Genomic DNA, 14,964 nt, shown 5'->3' with positions numbered 1-14,964 from the left:
CAAATTGAGCCTGTTGGTGTTAAGAAGGACCAGGCCTCCCATGTTTCATTTTCTGAAGGAGTCCCTGCCCGGTAACCTTGGAGATGATGAAGTGAGCACAGAACCTGTGCCTCCTGTCAGCCATCAGCTTCCCTGTTTGCCAGTTGAACTTCTTGCCTTTTGATCAACTTCACCCCCTGCTGTGGTGTGGGCAGTGGGAGGCCCTGAGTGGGGAGGACAGGATGCAGCTGACCGCCAGGCCCGAAGCCGCCGAATAATCCGTGGCATCTGTGCTGTTCTGGAGCCGGTAGTCCCTTCCCAGAGAGCATTTGAGGATAAACTGGCGTCCTCGTGGTGGATGCGTGTTAGAGATTACTGCTGGACTTTTGTGGGAGTATTTCAATGTAAGGAGTGTCAGGTTGCTTGTGTGTTTCTTCCTTCTCTTTCACTTGCCAGCTCTTCAAATGGAGTCCTTCCATCCGGCAGTTCTAGTCCCTGAAGTGTGTGAGTGTGTCCAGGTGTCCCCAGGGAAAGGGGGCCTGGCAGGTGCCCGTTGCCCACACCCTGAACTGCTTCACAGCCCACGACGTAAGTGCTGAGGTCCCAGTCTTCGAGCTCAGCCACCTGCTGTGGATCTCTGGTGCCTTTCTCATCACACACCTTCCATTCAGTGTGTCGAAACCTCCCGTCACTTGAACCCCCTTCTCCTGAGCGCGGCCCCTTCCAGCCTCCCTTTCCTCCCCACCTGGACAGGAGCCCCTCCCCTGCCTTATGCTCAGGCCACGGTCAGCCTGGCTGCCCCCGCCCTCAGAGAGTGGCCATCCTCATTCGCTGACCTGGACAAGTGCCTGAGGGGCTGAGGTTAAGTGAGACCACCCAGGAAGAAGAGACATGGCTACAGGGCGACCCCTGTGCCACAAATTCAGCAAGGTGACCGTAACAGGTTGTAGGAAATGTCCAAGTCCCTTCAGCTGGTGAGAGGAAAGAGGCTCCCCGGGTTTGGACCCCGGCTGCAGCGTTTGGAGCTGTGATCACGGGACACATTCTTGGGACCAGAGCTGCTTCTATTCTTTTCTGCTAGGGCTCTGCTTTGGTTTATGGTGAGGATTCTGTGAGTTGATGCCCAGTCGGTGCTGTTGATAAAGACAAGCTGTCATTATTTTCATCGCCCCTCATTGTCACCCTTGGGAACTCAGGAAGGGGATGCCAAGCCAGTGCCATTGGGGAAATGGACTCGGGGTGCTTGTAATCCCAGTTCTCAGGGAGTTAGGAGAGGCTAGGCTTTCAGCTGGTGTTTTAATGTGAGTAGAATACCCACAGTGCTTTGTTTGTGATACCAAAAAAGGTTGTAGTTACCTGTGTTGACTACTCTTTCCTAAATGTCGTCACATGATAAAACCTTGCAATTCTTTTCAGAAAGTAAAATCATGAAAGGTAGTAAAATAACCAGAGAATTGGTCAAAGCACTGAGCCGGTGTGAATTGCTTTCCTGCTGGGATATCAGTTTAAAAAAAAAGAACGAAGAAAAGAGAAGAAACATAGGAAAACATTGCAGTCGGTGCTGCAGGCGTATAAGGATGCCTCCAGGGAAGTGTTGGGTCAGTGTGTCCTGTAGCTATGGAAGTGGTGTCGCCCCCTGGTGGGCAGTCCAGGTTAGGTGGCCGCATGTGTCACAGGCTGGTTTCCGGAGCACCTCGCTCTTAATGGGTCGTTAAGAACCAGCAGGATCCAAGTCTTGACTAAAATGCAAATCCTTTCCCTTTCTACATAAAGGAATTTTAAACTGTTCTTTTCTCTGTTTTACATGAGGTTATTTTAGTAGGTTTTTGAACATTATTTTCATTTGCTTTGCTCTCCCTTGTCTGTGATACAAAGCTGATGATTGTCATGCTCTTCAAATCTGTAATACAGTTCCTACTTTGATTCTTGTCTGCGAGGATTCCCTGCTGCCCAGTCATTGGCCCTCTGATCGGAGTGTTCATGTTGTCCGCTTGATCCCAGTCATTGGCCCTCTGATCGGAGTGTTCATGTTGTCCGCTTGAACCCAGTCATTGGCCCCCTGATCGGAGTGTTCATGTTGTCCGCTTGATCCCAGTCATTGGCCCTCTGATCGGAGTGTTCATGTTGTCCGCTTGATCCCAGTCATTGGCCCCCTGATCGGAGTGTTCATGTTGTCCGCTTGATCCCAGTCATTGGCCCTCTGATCGGAGTGTTCATGTTGTCCGCTTGATCCCAGTCATTGGCCCTCTGATCGGAGTGTTCATGTTGTCCGCTTGATCCCAGTCATTGGCCCTCTGATCGGAGTGTTCATGTTGTCCGCTTGATCCCAGTCATTGGCCCTCTGATCGGAGTGTTCATGTTGTCCGCTTGATTGTAACCAGTCTCTGGAGGAAGCAGTCCTGGGTTTCTTGCAACCACAAGGAGACTCGTATTTGAATATCTTCTGTCACTTTAAATGCAGCGGGAGGCTCAAACCAAATACAACTTTTCCTTCCTCTGACTGTGGACACGCATCTTACTCTCCTTGGGTGATTTTCATTGGTGATGTTTTCTTCCTACCAGTAGAATAGGGCCGGGAAGCTGGCCATTTTCAAACCCGTCTCTCTCCTTCCTCACTTCTGATACACAGTCAGGCACTGACTTTGAGAGCCAAAAATCGAAATTGAACATCTACATCTAAATGTGAATATTTTGAATAGAGCAGGCCCCCTACATTTTGCCCCCCCCAAAAAAATTGTTTATAAAAAACACATATAAATATTAAAATTCTATTATTCTTGGAGATTCAGTTCTTTTCTGCTCAATATTCTGGCCTAAAAACATAATGGACCAGTTAGGTTATAGAATAGTGTTAGTTTATATTAAGCAGGTTGAAGTCAAAACACCTTGTTGTCAGTGCAAATACATGCTTGCATTAATGTCATATAATGTCTTCTCCTCCCACACAACATAAATTATGCCCTTTCACATTGAATAGTATACGGATTCAATTTCCAGTTGCCTTGTCCATGCCTGGAGCAATCCATAACGTTTAAGAGAAATTAGTAGGTTACCTTGCATGTAGACCTCCTCCACCCTGGCTCATGATCCGCTCCTAATGGTCCGTGTATCTTTTTGTTTTTCATTTGCAGATGTAACATTTATTCATGAGGGAAATAAAACATTTTTGGATAATCTTGTCAATTTTGAGAAGCTGGTAGGTAAATTTCATTATTTCTCCTTTCTCAAATGCATTCTTTTCTTCCTTGCTCCAAGAAACAAGTGGATTAAGCACATCTCTTCACCAAATGTATGATGATTTCCAGTTTATTTGCTGCATGTTGTGCATTGTGGATAAAATGTGTCCCGATTAAAACGAAGCGCGCTAGCAAGGTTTTGAGAACCAAATAGAGAAGTCCACTTCTTTGTTTATAATTGGGTGTATGTTGTTGAACCCAGAATAAAACCGTAAGGGTCCTGTCAGGGGGAATTCACACTCGTGAGGTTAAGCTTTCTGCTTTAAAAGCGGCTTTCTGCGTCCCAGCATGCACTGCTTCCCAGGCATGGGAGAACACTGTCCTTCTAGGGAGATGTGTCCCCCTCCCGTGCCTCCCTCCCTGGATATGAAGGTGGGATTTGCAGGGTCTGCGTATGAGGGGAAGGACCGCCTCGTGTCAGCCTGGGGTCAGACGGTGCCACTGTGGAGGGAGCAGCTCTGGCAGAGTGCCCTCGCTGCCCCTGAGAAAGGGGCCCCGGCCCATCCTTTTTCACGGGACTCTTCCTCAGCTGTTTGCAGGACGTGCCAGGGGCTTTGGTGTGCCTATCCGAGCAGCCCCCTCCTGGTAGAGCGGGAGCTAGCAGGAGTGCTCCGAGGGGACCCGGCGGGCCAGGAGAAGAATGAATGGATTTGTCTGACAGATGAACTTTAGTCACAGATTAGATTGCCCCTCGTGGTTAAAAATGACACCCGTGACCCTTGTCCATAGATCCTGACCTTTGAGTGGCCTTTTCAGTCACGGTAATGGGTTTGTGTGAACTCTTTCAGGAACTGACCCCTGCCCCACCCACCACCCACCCTCCACACCCCCGGTCCCTGGGAGAGCAGAGCGGGACAGGCGTTTGCGAGGAGGTCAAGCGAGCTGGGGGCTGCAGGCCATGACCGGAGAACAGTGCACGCTGATGAGTCCGAACAAGCTTGGCGTCTGACCTTTTTCTCACGAGCACCCTGCTCCAATCACCGGGTTGACGCCCCTCACACAGGAGGAGGCAGCACAGGACCACACCCACCTTGAAAACCCACCCACGTAGGGTCGGGAAGGCAGGCGTCTTAGCATGTCCTCCGTGGTCCATTTTACTCCCTTGAGGACGATCCCTTTATGACCAGTTATTTTTAAATAACCAGATGTGGCTCTAGCTATAACTTTTTTTAAGTCCCTTTCTGTACCAGGTGCTCTGGAACCAGAGCTCAGTTATTCCGATACCACCGTCAAACCCACACAGCTGGAAGTGGATGTATAGGGTGTTGGGGTTTCGGTACTTCCTCTGGAGATGTGTTCTGTGTCGCTGTATAATGTTCAGAAGATGCCAGGGCCCCTGTTCGGTTAGGCTGTAGGCACTAACACTAGTTTCTAGGCAGAGTCACCTCCGGTGTTTGGTATTTGAGATGACTGCAGGAAGGTAAAGCCTTTTGGTCAATATTTATGTCAAATCCTGGCCAGTACTGAGTAAGCTTTGGAGAGCACATGTGAGGATGTAGGATGAGGTTTGTCGAGTGGAAATCCCTCTGAAGGTCTGGTAACTTCCCTCTGACTAAGCAGAGGGGACGGAGGAGAAGGACTGTGCTCTGTAAGCCGACTCCCCTCCATGGTTAAAGGCAGGCTCGTGGTTCAAAGTGAAATGGGAGTTTGGTTAAGGTCATCTTGTCATTTCCCCTCAGATAAGTGCTCCCAGAGTGAGGGAACCGTTCAGTAATGGCACACACAGGAAGGACGGGGGAAGGATCCCCTGTCCTCTCTGTTTCTGCCCAGCATCTGTGGTCTTCCCTGCTTCCTCCAACAACCCAGGGGGAAGGCTTCTAACCCAGCTGACGTCACCTAGGGTCCTGCTTTCAGATGTGCTAAGACTTCCAACTAACCATTGGGACCAAAACAAAGAAAGTCTCACACATAGTACTTCTACTAGGGTCAGTAATCATCTGTGCCCTTAACTCTTTAAGAAAGTTTAAAGAGATAGCATGGCATATATAAGTAATACTCCATTTTTAATTTTAAATTCCTGACTAGAACGTTGATTAAAAAGAGAGGAGGTAAGCAGTTATATATAAGGCCCCTGGGACAGCTGGTGGGTTCCTGGTGCTCAAAGGAGATGGTATTTAAGGTGTAGCACACCTCGTGCTGACCCCCATTCCTTGCACAGAAAGGACGGGGTGAAGTTAGAATTTTCTAGGGGGACAGACTTCTCTTTTACGTTGTACGTAGCCCTATGTTGTACTCGGGTGCCGGGGAATGAAACTGAGTTTCCCAGTAGAGGCAGTGTTTTCAAGGAATATTTCTTCGCAAAGGACAGGGTTTCACTTAAGCTCGAACAGGATCATCTTTCACAATAATGAACCAAGAGAACGTAACTGAATTAACTTGCGAGGAGCCAGTTCGTCGTGATGGATATTAGTGCAGGCCAGTGAGCAGATAATGCACTCTATTATCTTTATCTGGCTGGGACAGGCCACCACATTAAGTCAGAGGACATGAAGACCCAGGAGCCCTCGCCGGGGCTCGTCAGATTGCTATTGTTCCCCGGGCTGCCTCAGCAACTCCAGGCGTTTCCGTCTCCAGCCGTGAAATAATGAAGAAACAAATGCTCTCCCCTCTTCTCTGTTTTCCCCAATGTCCAGAGCGTCAGCTTTTACCAGCTTTTATCGTCGCGTCCTCCCTCCCCCTTCAGAAAACAAAAGATGAGGATGGGATGGGGGCTCAGGTTTCGGTGAGGCACCCGGGACTGAGGGACTGAGTTTTGCTGTGAGCTTTGCAAATGGCACACGATAGAAATCAATGTGACGCCACAGTTTAAAACAACGAGGGAACTGTCCCAGGAATAGCGGTAAATTTGGGGAAGGAAACTTAACAATAGGCGCCCGGACGTGAGTCAGGTCTCATTTCCTTTACAAATGCGAGGAGAGCTGTGGCTGTAATCACTGTCCTACTTAATTTCCCACTATTGAGCAGAACTACAGCTGTGAGAACTGTTTTAATAAGTAGGTCATATTCAAATACAGTTTCTATAAGTTCTGCTGGATTTTCAGTTAAAAAAATTTTTTTTTTTAAATATTAACTCTATTTTAGCAATAATTCATGGAGGGTTTGCTGTGGACAGACCTGTGTGCAGTGTGTATACACGGGGCCTGGAAGGTGACGACCCCATGGGGAGGTTTGAGGCACCAGATAAGGAACATTCTTGAGTAATGGAATGGTGTTTGGATTTTGATAGAAAACAAATGAGGGAGTCACTGGAGATTTTTTTCCCAGAGAACTAGAATGAGGACAGATGATTCTGGCCGCTTTGTGGGAGGAGCTATAATGGTGCATGGTCCTGCCCTAAATGCTCTGTTCCTCTCATCCTGGAAAACGGAAAGTGAGAGAGCCCAGAAGACCGTTACAGGGTCACCAAGATGAGGCAATGGGACCCCATCAGAAACAGCTGCGATTTTAAGAAGAGTTTTACCTGGATAGCAGGGAGGATTTTCAAGAAAGAAATTATAAAGTAGAATAACTGAAGAGTATAGGAGAGAATGTGAATTATAAACAGAGAGCAATCTTTGTGCAGCTATTGATGTTTTAGAAAAACGTTTGTCTTTCACGAACATCTCACTTCCTGTCACCGTTGAGGAGACTGGAGTCTTTGGTTCCACAAAAATCCCTGCCTCCGCTCAGCAAGTGTGTGGGAGCCCGCGTGCATGACAGGCAGGGGACACTGGGCAGGCACAGTCCTCCGGTGGCCCCTGGTCTGCGGGAGGAGTGCCACAGCAAACACGGCAGCACAAAGCCAGTGCATACTGTACGAAGAACAGCAGCTGTGTTCAGAACACTCCCTTGGTTCAGAAGGGTGGTCTCAGTCCGGCTTCATGGAGAAAAGGCAGAACAGCCCCTAAAGTGAAAAGCTAAACAAATGAGGGACAGGCGGACAGGGGGTGTGTGAGAGTTGCGTTTCTTTATTGTGGTTTTTTCCCATGGCTCAGTTACAACGGTGCGGCCAGGTTTGGAAGCCACTGTTTCTACAGACAAGGACTAAATATTCTTTTGTAACCCAAGCTCAATATTACCAATTAAAGTCCAGCTCCAAATTACACTCAAGGGTGTAAATATCCTTCAATCCCAGTGGCATGCCATTTCAGTAACACCCTAAATCAGTGTATTTCAACCGCCAGTCTGTGAACCGGTCCGCCAGAAATTTTACGTCCAGTCTGCGAAAGAGTTAACCACCCTGATGTTGTATGAAGATTATAGACCCAATGATCTTAGTTGAACTCGCTTATGTTCAGGGTGACTTCTGTCTTAGCAGTCCCTGAAATAATTCTGTTTTCACCCCAAGTGTAAAAGGGTTGACCTAAATGACTCCTTCCACTGATACATTTCCTGCTCTGCCTTCTAGCACATGATTGCAGACACGGTCCGAACCCTGAGACACTGCAGGACGAACCAGTTTGGTGAGTAGCTGACATCCGTGTACAATGTAGATTTACCAGACAGTGGTATAGACTGTGACCCTGTCACAAGTATCTGGTGGTAACGAACTCAGTCGTAAAGCACGATGTGCATATCATACACACACCCTGTACTTTCTCTTTGCTTCATCGCTGCGTGTTTAGAACTTGGAGGAAGACAGGATAGGCAGCAGGTTCATACTGCACAGACTTTGGGCTTCAGGAGCTCCCGGCCCACAAAGGCTTGTTGACTCGCTCTATGGTTTACCCGTGGGTTTATCGGTCCCTAACCTCTTTTCTCTGAGCCTTCCTGGAATAGGAATATAGTTTGTAAATGTGCCTGATGCAGCCTTCCAGACTCTCTCCTCCTCTCCAACAAAAACTTCCTCTCTGGAGCTGCCTTTCACTGAAAAAGTGATTTTTTTGAGCACTTGTGTCGACTCCCCACTGAGATGCATGTCAGTAGGAATAGCTGTTCTTTTCTAAGTCTTGGGCATAATTTACATTATGTTTAAATCATGTGAAATCATCGTAGGAAGGAAGGAAATCAACTTGATTGAGTTCACGGAGCTTTCACAAAAGGCAGTGGGATTGGTGACCAGTGAACAGAGATTATTAACCCTGTGGGCGCAGAGCAAAGGAAGCTCAGAGGTTAACGCAGTCAGCCGTTTTTCCGGCCGAGTCTGCCTGGCTTCCTGCTCCATACTCTTCCCTTTGCCTTGTAGTAGATATAAAGGGCAATTAAAAAAAAATAGAAGGTTGAATTCAACAATTATAAATCAAGGGTGTCCACTAAGTGAAACTTACTTTGTGAAGTGATACATCTTAATTATAAAACAATTTTTTTTAACAATACAGAATAGATATAAAGTAGAAAAGTCAAAGGCACATTTCCTGAAAACAGGTGCTCATTCTTACTAATCTTTTTCCACCTGGGCTGGTCTTGGCTGGCAATATTGTCCCCCCAACCAAGCAACTGAACTTCTGTGTGAATTGCAAAGTTGCTGTTCGCAAAGGAGAATTATAAACGCAGGACCGAATTTTCTAAATATTCACACGGATTAATACCATTTGATGTGTGCTTCTCTAACTCTCCATTAAGTGCACAGGCACAGTGCTGTTACAATAGAAACGGCGATAATAACATTGTCATGGAGGTTCATTCAGATGTACAAGCATAATGTTGCTGACGAGTTCATACTTCTTTCATCCGCCTTTGCTCCCCAAGTATTTATGGGTACTCAGCTAATTCTAAGACTTCAGTCTCACTTATTAAGGGACGCTGGTTTATATATATGCTGCAAGTGTGGACAGGAAGGTTATGGTGGCCCGGCTGGCCTTGACTCTGTCTTGAACCTCCCATTCCTAGAGAGTATGTCTCCGTAGCACAAAGCAAAGGAGAAATTTAAACAACTACGAGGCCTATTTGTGTTCTGTATTTCTTTCTCTTTTAAAAATCATGTAGGGGACTGGATGACCTAAATTCATTTTGACAGTTTATATAGACATAGCAAACCAATGTCCGCATTTGGGATAAAATAAGATATTGTCTTAAATTATAAAGTAGCCTGACCTGTGGTGGCGCAGTGGATAAAGCGTTTACCTGGAAATGCTGAGGTTGCCGGTTTGAAACCCTGGGCTTGCCTGGTCAAGACACATATGGGAGTTGATGCTTCCAGCTCCTCCCTCCTCCTCTCTCTCTGTCTCTCTCCCTCTCTCTCTCCTCTCTAAAAATGAATAAATTAAAATAAATAAATAAAAATTTAAAAAAAAAAATTATAAAGTACATTGTAAATTATAAACTGCATGCAAGTGTCAGTTGTCATGGTGGGAACCACTCACTCTATCGTCTTTTTTTAAGGCCAAAAACTTAACAACAATATCATCTTGGTAACATCTCGTTTACTAAACCAAAAGCAGTCTCTTGGTGTCTTCCAAAAAAGGCTTTCTGGGGTGACCCAGCTTTTTGGTCACTTTCAAACAAGTGGGATGACGAAAACTTTAACTCTTGGTGTTTCTACTTTTTTAAAACCAGGAAGTCTTACTTCTATTAACATAAGAATTATAAGCCACTCATGACATAGACCTTAAATATAAAGACATACAAAACACATTATCATAGAGGAGGGAAAAAAAACAACAGGTTTTCATCATCAGGAGAAAAAAATTGCTGCCTTAAAACGCTCAGCCTCCTCAGGCCCCTCCCTCCAGCTCCCGCTGCAGGACTGGGTCAGCCTCCTCAGGCCCTTCCCTCCAGCTCCGCTGCAGGACTGCGGTCTCACGGTCTCACCCGATTCCCCGAGGCAGGAGGATGTGACCTCTGCCCCCTCCCACTGACATGGTCTCTCTGGGCAGTGTAGCCAGTCTCCCGGTTTCTTGGGGTTTGGGGGGAGGGTGTGTCTGTTTGTTCTGGGTATGGGTAGTGGGCTCACCCCATTGTCCCAGGCTGCCTTATCTCCGTGTCCCTGTCAGCCCTGTCACCAGCCTGGAGCCTGTGTGCTCACAGAGCAAGCACTAAAGCCTCCTGCAGCCCTGAGATCGGGACTGGAAAACCCCTTGCCTTGTCTTTCTCTGGGCAGATGCTGGCCCATCCGCACGCTTCTGGAACCTGCTCTGCCTGTCAGCCATACCTTAAGTTCAGTTCTGTGATAGCTGTTCATTCCATTGGTCCCTTAATTTTTTTTTTCCCCCTTTAATAAAGACACTCAAGGATTACACAAAAGTTTTAAAAAGTAATGATAAAAACTACTGTGTATGTGCACTCACCAGAGTAGCAGTGATTTCTGAGTTCTGGACTGAGATTAAGAGCCAGCGGAAACCATTTAAATGGGCAGTTGTTGCGACGTGGGACTTCAGACCATGGGCTCGCGAGCCACGTCCCTGTTGTGTGTCTGTGCCGTTTCCATTCAGAGAGGGGACAGATAGCACAGTCACTGACTACTCTGTCATGTTAGGTAACAAACTCTGTCTAAATGCTGGTAAACCAATACCTGGCCCATCTAATTCCCTGGCCTGCTGAATCTAGGCTGTGCTGGAAAAGAGACCCCACTGTTCCCATAAAGATAGCTCTTCTGCAAGTCTGACTGACAAGGGTCTGCCTGGTAGGATTACTCTAAGCCTTAAGGTGTTATTTAGATAAAGCATTGCCATGCTCGTGAGATTGACTGTCTTTTTTTTTTTTTCCCTCCAAAAACTAGGAGGTGACATGTCTCCCAAAGAGCACCAAGAGCTGAAATCCTACGTCAGTCACCTGTATGTCATTGACAGCCAGCAAGCCCTGTTCGAGCTCTCGCACAGGATCGAGCCCCGGGCGTGACCCCTGCCCCTCCGCCACACCTCCCCGGAGGGACTGTGCCCTTGGAGCTGCGGGAATGCCATGGCCAAGCACGTCTCTTTCCTGTGAGAGGAGAAGTCGCTGAGTTTTATCAGCAAATCACAAGACACACACAGGAAAGCCAACCAAAGCGTGCTCAGGAAGTGACGTCAGCCGCCAGAGCGGCGGGGAGAGGCCTCTCCTCGGTGCTCTGGGCACGAGAGGACAGAAGGAGAGTCGGAGCACTCTGGAAACAGAGACGTCTGTCTTCTTATGCGGACATTGTTGATCGCATCTAGTTTTTAATTTGAGACATGCCGGCATCAAGACAAGAGAGCATGTCATGTTATATGCAGTGACCAAATATTTCTGTAAGCATACACCCGGCACAGGAAGCCAGTTCACTCTGCCTGGTAGCCGATGACCATGTAGAGACTGTCAAAGAAGTAGCTTGTGTGAACAACTGATGACGGTGATGACATCTCCCGGTTTCCAGGGGGAAGGCGTGGCCTCTGGTGATATGCACTGTGACGTCACCACAGGCCACTGTGTCCAGGGAGTCAGTGAGGTCGCGCCACCAGCATCCACGCTCTGATTTCCCAGAGGGACGTGTCACGGCGTGTGCTTCCTTGCACCCACAATCACTTTGGGGCGTCAGTTCGCAGGTGAAACTCCTTGTTGAACAACTGATTTGCAACCATGGGCAAGTTAGGCTGAGTTGCTTGGCCAATAATGAAAAACTAGGAATCTTTAGGAAACCAACTCATTGTTTAATCTCCAGGGATTTTCTCTACATGTTCAAGCAGGCTCTTGTCTCCCATTGGGAACAGTGTGATTCTTGAAAGAGCACAGTGCCTGACACATTATAGGCACTCCATGACTGTCCATCAAGGTGACAGAGAGTCACAAGGGTCCACATTCTGTGCCTCATGATGCGCTAGTGTTCTGCGTACCTTCGCAGGCCCCTCGCCCACAGGGTGTGAGCGAGCACAGTCCGTCCAGGGAGTGTCGGCGGGATGATGTGTAGGGCACTCAGCACCCCCTAGAGGGCAGTGAGGCATTGAGATAGTGGGGATTGCCCAGTCTACAGCTAAAAGAACCCTGAAATACCCAGATCTCTGATTTATGTCAGAGAGTTCCAAGTCCTATAATTCACTTTCCAACCAAGAGAGCATCTTTCCTATAATTTGTCTTTTCTTTCCCCAGAGTCTTTTTAAGTCTCTCTTTATGCCCATTCTTATAGATTAGGGCTGTTCCAGTAAATAAGACTCTTGCAATTCTCAAGAACTGTAGATAGAGTTCCCTCGACCTTCAAAAATGCCTTATGGGATACAGTAATGAATCCACCCCCGCCAGCTGGTACTTGTCACATTGCTTCCGGAGTCCGTTCACGGTCCACCCGTGTCAGCCTCTGGCGCCTCACCGCGCCCGCCTGTCCTCAGGTGCCTGCGCAGAACCGCGTCCCTCTGTCTCCTCAGCACCTCTGTCCTGAGCTGCTGCATCCGATGCTTTCTGACGCCTCTGTAGCCTCCCTGGGCTCAAGAATCACGCTGAGCTTGGGATGTCACTGGCAGGAGCCATGGAGGAAGAGATTGTTTGGTAGAACTTCAGTCCATCCCAGCACGTAAGATATCAGTCCTGAAAGTTAACAGATTTTTGTAAAAAGACACCATCCAGGACTGATCCACATAGAGAAATGCTCCCGGCTGCTGGGATTGGAATGAGACCCGCTGGGGAGACCAGGACCTTGGGCCCAGGGCAGACTTCTCTCGTGGCTGTCAAACCCTGGAAAAGCTCTCTTGCCAATTCCTGAAGTTAGCATGGGCCAACAGCACACACAGGTGTTCCTGTCCGTTCTCTCTGCTGGGGAGGAGTAGCATTTGCCCAGTCAAACCATGTAAAACCCTTTTAACATTGTCTCCATAGTTTGCAATTTTACTCACATAAGATCTACATTGCTCCAAGTAAAACTGTTTCAGTTGCTCTGGTAGAGAACTCGGTCAGCACAGCACCTGTTCCTTAGACCTCAGTTCAGATTTGTACGCGGCCGGATGCATCCGCACATGCAGTTTAAGCACATCTCGGTGGTGTAGGCAGAGCACGCCCCGTGGCACAGGGGAAGCCGGGCCGGCAGAGCCTGGTGCTCGTCCACCGCTGCCTCCAGCCATGTGCAGGTGGCTCAGCCCAGGGAGGGGGAGGTTTTGTTTGGTTTTGAGCTGCCTTTCTATCCTCATCTTCTGCGTGTCATCAAAATCTCCAAATCTTTCTGAAATTTAACAACTGTCTCCAGAGATTTCCCAGGCAGCAGCTCTCAGAAATCTCAGAAGCTCTGAGAAGACATAAATCAGGGATTACAGAATTCAGGGCAGAATCGTGGGAGTCAGCTTTGGCTCAACGTGCAGCTCTTCCTGAACACCTGAGCTGCCCAACACAGAGCAGGCCGACGCAAGACGAAGCTTCTCCCTGATCATAGGGATGGGCCGTGTTCCCTCTCTGGATAATTGCCACACCCTCTTCGGAATAGGTTTTGTCCTGGCTGGAAGGGTGGACTGAAAGACATCGAAGCTGCTTTTCAGCTCTCAGAGTTTTATGATCACCTGAAATCTCCACTCACTCTGAAATCAGTAATCTGCCACCTTCAGCGGCGAGTGGTTGACCGGCACTTCCAAGCGGTTCTTTCTGCTACAGCACAACGCTCAACAGCCCCACGGGTCTGTGGATTCGGCAGCATCCCTGCGAACCAGCCCTGCTTAGAAGGTAGCTCTGGACGCGCTCCTGCAGACAGAATCACCATCTTTCTGTATTTTCCACACATACTTACAGATGCTCCAGAGACCACCATGTTTCCAATCCACTCTTTGGTATAATCCACACAGTTGCCAAATGGTTGTCATGATAAATATTATGGGCTGCATTCACTTTGTTCTGGGGTCGCTGATTATGTTTAGAATAAATTCGTTGTCCCAGACCCCTAGCCACAGGCAGGTCAGGTGCAGTGGACACTGAGCTCAGAAGCATGTGGATGCGGTAAAACTCCGCCCCTCCCCAGCTGGCTGGAGAAGATGTCGCACCGAGAGGCTTACCGCCCCCTGGTGGGAGATGTCGCAACGACAGGCTTACCGCCCCCTGGTGGGAGAAAGAGCTGCAGGAAGGAGAGGGTGCCGGTGCCCTCGGATCCCCAGAGCTGGGCTCGCCCAGCCGCCCTGTGGCAGCCAACACATACCCCACACGTCCCAACCTTAGCGTTCCCACATGGCACAACTAATCCAAGCTTCTCGGAAACTAGGTGGAAACATTAAAATTGGGACGGTCAGGTGCACTGCAGATTGTCTAGCGTGCAGTTCCTTTTAAAATGCTTCAAACATGTCCTTAAAATTTCAGCCTGCTTCTTAATGAGTGGGCCACCATGTAGGGGGAGAGAGTTTTTAAAAATTGCCAAAAAGCTAGATGAACATGTACTACTGTAAAAAAAAAAAAAAAAAAAAAAAGCAAAGCTGTACATATCAAACGTTTTTTAGCAGAGTACTATTTATTTGCATAGCCTATTTATTGTATTCGTATTACACTGTTATTAAATACTGGGATGAAATCGACCTGAAGCAAGGACTCTTGCCTTTTAATGTATCATTAATCAGTACTGCTTTGACACTGTCCGGCTTGCGTGAACAATTAGGAGATAGAAAACCCATGATCAGGGTGTCTACCTAACTTCTCAGGGACTACAGTTTGTAGTTTTCCACCATTCTAAGAGCTGGTAAATATGAAACATTGGTTGAATTACCAGAATTGCCATTAACAGTATTTTCTTTCTTGGATTTCATGCATTCTGCTTCTGTACATATGACCAGGCTATGTATTTATCGAAGCTAGTCAGCAATAATTTATATGTAAAAATGGCCAAGCAATATAAGGTGAAAACTTACCTAAGTTACTGTTACCTTATCTTGTATTTTCAACTTTTTTTTTTAAACTGCTTTTCCAAATATAAGATTATGTT

The 14,964-nt window shown here is 47.6% G+C and overlaps 1 protein-coding gene across 3 annotated transcripts in view; it reads left to right on the top strand.

The window, feature by feature from the left end:
• Positions 1 to 14,460, top strand: part of RAPGEF5 (Rap guanine nucleotide exchange factor 5) — a 225,046-nt gene extending 210,586 nt beyond the window's left edge. For all 3 annotated transcript variants that reach the window (XM_066239513.1, XM_066239511.1, XM_066239514.1), the window contains exons 24-26: positions 3,111 to 3,175; positions 7,603 to 7,657; positions 10,852 to 14,460. In XM_066239513.1, coding sequence (XP_066095610.1) covers positions 3,111 to 3,175; positions 7,603 to 7,657; positions 10,852 to 10,970 — 239 coding nt within the window. In that variant the 3' untranslated portion in view covers positions 10,971 to 14,460. The remainder of the gene's footprint in view (positions 1 to 3,110; positions 3,176 to 7,602; positions 7,658 to 10,851) is intronic.
• Positions 14,461 to 14,964: the final 504 nt, after the last annotated feature.

Source organism: Saccopteryx bilineata, chromosome 7 (assembly GCF_036850765.1).
Source record: "Saccopteryx bilineata isolate mSacBil1 chromosome 7, mSacBil1_pri_phased_curated, whole genome shotgun sequence".
NCBI classification, from domain to species: Eukaryota; Metazoa; Chordata; class Mammalia; order Chiroptera; family Emballonuridae; genus Saccopteryx; species Saccopteryx bilineata.
This window is presented reverse-complemented; position numbering and strand designations above follow the sequence as displayed.